This window comes from Epinephelus moara, chromosome 9 (assembly GCF_006386435.1).
Source record: "Epinephelus moara isolate mb chromosome 9, YSFRI_EMoa_1.0, whole genome shotgun sequence".
Classification (NCBI taxonomy): Eukaryota; Metazoa; Chordata; class Actinopteri; order Perciformes; family Serranidae; genus Epinephelus; species Epinephelus moara.
Window position 1 is genome coordinate 26,346,885 of NC_065514.1, and position 6,683 is coordinate 26,353,567.

A 6,683-nucleotide genomic window follows, 5' to 3' on the forward strand; every position below is an offset into this window, starting at 1 on the left:
CTGAAGTGTCCAGGAAAGTGGGCTGTCTGAGCCGCCATCTGAGGACTGAGAGGCGTCCGCTCTTTGCAGTGGGTTGTGATATCTTAGAGATATATAACATGTTTTCTGTTTTGCTAGAGATCTACAGTCATTTATCTGACCTTGTGTCCTAAACAGTTCTACAACAGACTAATAATAATAGCCAGTGATGGAAAGTAAGTGAGCACATTTATTAGTACTACACTTGTGCACTTGTGCTACTCTGCTCTTCTACTCCACTACCTTTCAGACTGAATTACTTTTTACTCCACTTCATTTATCTGACAGCTGCAGCTACTAGTTCCTTTCACATAAAGATCTTGCATTGTAAGCAGCTGTGTGCAACATTCAGAGCATTGATATACCAGCAAACTGCTATTTGCTATGTAAAGATACAGTGGAGTAATGGTGTCCTGAGCAGAGAATGAAGTCATGCTCCCTCTATGTGTGTAGTAATTCGAGTTTCTCTAGTCTTTGTTGTGGTAGCCAGTCTGGCTGCGTGTACATGTACCACTGAATTTAACCTACAGGCTAGCTAATCGCCACAGCGCTATACAGCTGATAATGCACAACCTCTGGTCCACCGCCCTACCATGCCCCCTGGAAGTGCGCAGGCCCCCTGGAAGAACGGCAGGCTTCGAAGTTAATTTTCGTAGTGGCCAAACAGTGGTACTGCAATTTCCAGGATCTGTCTGTGATTCCAGTTGGCCTCAAAACACTTTCTCCTGGGGCGTCGGTGGCTTAGTGGGTAAAGCAGGCACCCCATGTACAAGGCTGTTGCTGCAGCGGCCCAGGTTCAAATCCAGCCTGTGGCCCTTTGCTGCATGTCATCCCCTCTCTCTCTCCCCTCCCTTCACAGTTACCTGTCCTGTCCATTAAAGGCAAAATGCCCCCCCAAAAAAAAACTCCCATGGACTTACACTCTGATAGAGACATCTATGAACTAGTCGATACATTTTTTTGAACGCCACAACCCTTGCAAATGACTCATTTCACTATCAAGATTTAAACTATTTGGTCCGATAACATTTGAAAAGTCTAAAAGACCAGCAAGATTAAATTATTTAATCCCCTTTCAAATTAGTGGAGTGCTAAACTGCAAGTCAACGCAGTAGAAGTTTGCCACTCAGCTGCATTTGGCCGTGCTTGGCAGCTTTAAGTCTCTAGTGCGCCTGCACTATGGGCCCAATGATGCGAATGAAGAGCTGTTCATCCGAGTAATTTTATACCACGGACATTGAGCGATTTTGGCTTCATGCGCTACTGAGCAGCTTTCATAGAAATTGACAGAGCCCTGCTGCCAGTCCTGTATCCACTTCTCTTAATACATTCATGACCCACACACTACTCCCTCCCCCCTCCCTGAGGTTAACACTGTTAGCTCTGTTAGCATTATTCGCGCTGTTAGCCCCGTTAGCTGCTAGCTGCAGGTTCAGCCTCCTCCATGTGTGCAGCCAGCCCTGGCTTAGATTCTGAATCATATATATTTGCTCTGAATGTCACATAAAGATCATTTAAGTCATATAGTGATCTTATAAAATACAAGGCATTGTTAAAGATTAAAACGTTACCAACCTCTTTGACTGAAAGCTATTTCTATTCAGAGCCTCTTTCTGAGATCTACGTATAGATGGTTTTATTTAATTATCTGTTCAAGCCCCAAAGAGGTAAAGTGATCTAATATTGTTCCCCCATGATCATTTTACAAGCCTTCAGATTTATCTTGCAATCCTTTGAAGGGGACCAGACCCCTAGGACTTTAGATATATACATACTTTACATATATAGTATTTTAAAACAGCTCCAACCCAACCAGCTGCAACAATAATGTTATGTATGATAGCTCTTGATGTATGATCAGTTACGGGGTGATTATACTTCTGTACCTGTACCTATGTAGGATTTTCAGTGCAGGACTTTTATTTGTAATGGAGTATATTTTTTTCATTAACAGCGGTTCAATTTGACACAATGTTAAAAATATAAACAATAGATTCTTTAAATAAAGGATCCGCCACTGATAATAGGTTAAACATGTTGAACCAGAATGAAAACACACACAGCCATCTGTGGTAAAATACTTTTATAGAGCAGTAATCCATATCTGAAATATAGCATCCAAGCAGAATAGCTCTGATATGTACAGAACTCAACTCACTCATTTTCTCAATTTATATATGCTTTTTTATGTAAATATTTTCCTTCATCTCTTTATGTATGTGTTTGTGTTTGTGTATGTGCTGCATGTGCATGTCGACATGTGTAGTAGTTTGTCATCAATTACAGTATATTAAAAGTTTTAAATACAGGTCATAATAATTCTTTTTAAATGACTCTGGATATAAAAGCTGGTGTTCTGACCCTCATTAGTCCATTAATGAAGATGAATCCTTCCTCTGTCTTTTCCTCTCTTTGCCTATAAACTTTATTCATGTCATCTTATATAAATATTCTCTCTGCTCTCTGCTGTATTGCCTCTTGTACCGTGCCCCTTGCCCCCATTCCACCCGCTATATATTCTCTTTATGTCTCCTAATTGCTTCCTAACTGTGAGTCATATTGTGGACTGAACTTTTGCTTTTATTTGACTTCAGCACTTTTACTTCCCTGCACCAGTATCAAACCTGTAAGTGCTGAAGAGGCATTTTAAGAGCAGTAACAACATGTGTGCCCCAGTCAAACCATTCTCATCAACTCCAACAGTAACAGCAGAATCATAACCTCTGTAACCCTTTCTCCTCCCACAGTTTTAATGTTTGCATTTTAATTCCCCAGTCCAGTCCACACTTGTCTTTTAATGAAATCTCCAAAGTTTATCATTGTAGTTTTTTTTAAAGAAGGGTACGCAGTGCATTATAGTATCAAAATGTCTTTTTTAATCCATCCTCTTGCACTTCAGAGGAACCAGAAGCATTTCTTCCTGTTTTTCTTGGTGGTGGCAGGCGGTCGCACTGGCTGAGGGGAGTCTTGTTGGTGGGGTGTGGAGGGCTGGGGAGTAGGGGTCTGTGGCGAGCCCTCCGGAGGGTCGCCCACCTTCCATGTGCGTACCACCTGCCCTTCCTGCAGTCGAAAGTCATGCTCTACACTAGAAAGAGAAAGAAAAAGACAAATATGGAAAGTTTCAGTTACGTTTGTCTAAAACCCACAATAACCAATGTGACATTCTTTTGGCTCTATTTTTGGTCTCTACCCAGTCAGGATGGAATTATCTGGCTCTTTAGCAAGCCCAGTCTCACTTCCAACTCGTCAAATACCAGCGATTGGTCAGTGGCCTGTCGGCGTCAACCACTGACGCACAGAGGCACCCTTTAGCAGCAGTATGCGATGACCCTGGGTGGCGGCATTTGTTAACGCTCCTGGTAACTACCATAGTATATAGAGCAAGAAAGTGTGCATTGGATTGGTCAAACAAACTCCGGACTTTCACCCCAGAGCCTGCTGACCAAAAGTCAATCGAGTGTTTTTTCTTAATGACAAGCGTACTTAAAACCACGATCGATATTTTTCCTTGACCTAACCACGTCCAAAATTGATGCAGGAGGGTACCTAGTGCATCATATTTTGACGTGTAGGTCCATTGACCAAGTATCGGTATTTGACAAATTGGGTTTGCTTTAGCTACTAAATGCTCCAATATGTTCACTAGCTACTTGCTAACTGTTTCTGTCTGCTGTTTGGTGTAGAGCAGGTAGTGTATAAAGCACAATAAAGCTGAGGGGAGCTGCATATTCTGGTGATAACTCTCTGTAGGCTCATCACTACAAGCAACCCCTTTTACATTGTCACAATGTTTCCCTATTGTTAAATAAAATCAGTCAAAGTCACTTTAGACATTGCAGAAATAACGATAAATAACAAGAGTGTGAACAGCGCAAGATACAAGAAAGAACTAGTGTGAAAAGTGTGAAAGAGAAGCAGCAAAGACTCATGCATCTGCCACTTCATAGCAGATAATAATGAAGCTGTTGACAGAGTGGATCAAGAGCTACAATGCTGAGTATCACAGAAATGTTGCAGCACCAGGAGGGATCCAGGACTGCAGTTGACACGCACACCAAACGAAAAGTCAGCAAGGTGCATTGTCAGTCACATGACAGCATAGCTCAGGGGCTTCAGTGCCGGAATGAGATGTGAACTCTGATGCACCTCTGCAGAGGCTATAGGTAAATGTAAGCAATAATAAATGAATGCATCTGCAATAAAGGAATAAGGACAATATTTGCTCACTGAATTACTTTTGTCAGCAGTTACATGTTGGGTAAGCTTTCCCCCCGTGAACTGATTCTTTTTCCCTCTTTTCTTTTTTTTTATTCATTTTAGTTTGTTGCTATTCTTGCTTATTATGCAGTGGCCTAGTTAGCTGGTGTTTCTCATCACAGCACAGATGCTGGAAATAAAGAGGACTCCCTCGGTTGAGAAGTGCTGCAGAGGAAGCAAGGAGGACTGAGCTCAGCAGCGGCAGTAGCAGGGCCTGGAGTTTTCAGGCAAGAACAATGAGGACTCTCACATTCATATCCATTCGGCTTCCTAGCTCCCACCCCCTTAGTCACTCAACCACTTCACTGTGGATGCCCACTGGTATTCTAATGCACAAAATAAACAAATGAAACATCAAACTCCAGACAGAAGCACAGTGCAGGCAACGGGTATGGACAGAGTAAACAGTAAAAAAAATGAGTGGGTACAAAGAGCAGTGGAGAGGATTTCTTCCCTCCGCAATATTTACAGCAGGTAGGAAAAAAAGCCACTTCAACTAAACCTCTTTGTGGCAGCTGGGACTGCTTCACAGCTTGAAACAAACCTCCAAAGCTGCGTAAAATGAGGCGCTAGTTAGTAGGAAAGAAAGCGATGGAGTCTATCTCTGCCGATCTACCACCCTGAAATAAATAGAGTAAATAAAGTACTCCATTCCCACATCTTCACAGGCTCCCTATTTGTGCCACCATACAGCTCAGCTCCCTATAGAGCTCCCCAGTGACTCCTGCCTTGCGTCCGCTGTGTTCCCTCTTTGTGAAAATGAATAGCCCCGGTCCACAGCTCTGGCACAGTGGCGCTGTAGGGAGCTGTCCACCCTCAACCTTAATTATCTGCACACTGAGCCCACAAGCTGTGGCAGACAGGAAGCTGTGAACCTAACACAGTACTTTCCGCTGCTCACATCTTCGCTTTTTTTGGCTATAGGCTGCACCCCGCTTCAGGTCCTGCCTGTGGGCAAATTACAGTAGGTGTGTTTTACAGATGATACAGGCCATAATTCAAAAGTAGAGTGTCAGAGCTCCGGAGGTTTATGCAATGTAGGTTTCAGGCACAGTGTGGGAGAGAATGATTGTGCTGGTGTGTTGACCTGAGCTTATAGGTGGCAGCTGTAAGCTCATTCTAACACTATGGTGTAACTAAAGTTGAAAGAAATGTGTTTTCACAGTAGTTTCACAGTAATTGCCGCGTGTTTACCCCCTGTTCTGTAATAAAAATCATATGGCCTTGAAAAACAGTCCTTCGGTTATTGTTTCTTCACTTGGATGTTTGACCTTCACTGTGTAGAATGATGTGTGTGTGTGCAGAGCTTGACACTCAAAGGCTGTTTACACACTCATCTGTTGAAAGGGGAAAGTTTCCCTGAGCTCACCTTAAAGTCCCCTTCCACAAAAAAAAAGTGTTTTTCTTATTTTAAAGTCCCCAAAAATGTCTGACCTTCACTATACTGACTTGTATCTGTGCAAAGTTTGTCAATAAAGAGGTGTTTTCAATGCCTCTACAGTAGGGGGAGATGCCTCGACTCATCCTTAAAATCTGAGATTCAAACGTTCACCAGGCAACATATATTAGGTATGTCAATAATGCGAAAACCAATCGCTGTCTGATACAGGAAACACATACTGATGGGGGAACAGACTTCGACACAACAATGGCAAAAAACCTGAAACCTTCAGCGCAGAGCAAACTTGTCAGAGAGTGAGAGTTTGCATTAGTATAGTGAAAGTTTTGACAGCAATCATGGTAGAGTTTGCAGTATGTAAACCGGACCCTGGAGCTTCTGCCAACTATCAACCAAAAATCTCATCATATCAGATATGATTGTATGTTTCACAAACACTAAACACAGTGTCAGCCAACCTGTTCTCAGCCACTAAGATAACAAGCTAACAAACAACATGAATAAAAGATGGTAACCACACTTTCTATTCTGTCTGCTGGTTGCTGATTTTGACTCCTCATCTGAGTCTGGGCCTGTGACACTAGGGATCAGCATGCCTGGAGCACCGTCCCTACCCAGCAAAGAAAGCATTGAACCCTGAATCCTGTCCCTTTAAATGGTGGGCCCACAGAGTGACAGCTCCATGTTATGTTTTCGGGCTGACCCTGATCGTCCCCATACCGAGTGAGACCCTCAAAGTCTAGACTCACAAGTCAGTCTTTAGACGCTTTGCTTAACTAAAGACTGATGACTTTCTCCCTGATTTTGTGTTTAGATGGGCGGATACAATTTCAGAGTAAAAAAACTCCCTACGTTGCAGAACCAATAGTAAATCCGCAGGGCGGTCCTTCGGTGGCTCGCTGAACTCTTGTGCTTGTAAACATAGTCCGACTAGAAACACGTGTAGCGGTACAAAATGGCTCAGCCACGCTCGCAGAAAACGCCGTTAAAGTTAGTGGATGTTTGTCGC

The 6,683-nt window shown here is 42.9% G+C and overlaps 1 protein-coding gene across 2 annotated transcripts in view; it reads right to left on the bottom strand.

Moving 5' to 3' along the window:
• Window positions 1–2,105: 2,105 nt before the first annotated feature.
• The window catches only part of LOC126395622 (mucin-5AC), a 44,748-nt gene continuing 40,170 nt past the window's right edge, over window positions 2,106–6,683 (bottom strand). For both annotated transcript variants that reach the window (XM_050053231.1, XM_050053230.1), the window contains exon 4: window positions 2,106–3,103. In XM_050053231.1, the coding sequence (XP_049909188.1) occupies window positions 2,914–3,103 (190 nt within the window). In that variant the 3' untranslated portion in view covers window positions 2,106–2,913. The remainder of the gene's footprint in view (window positions 3,104–6,683) is intronic.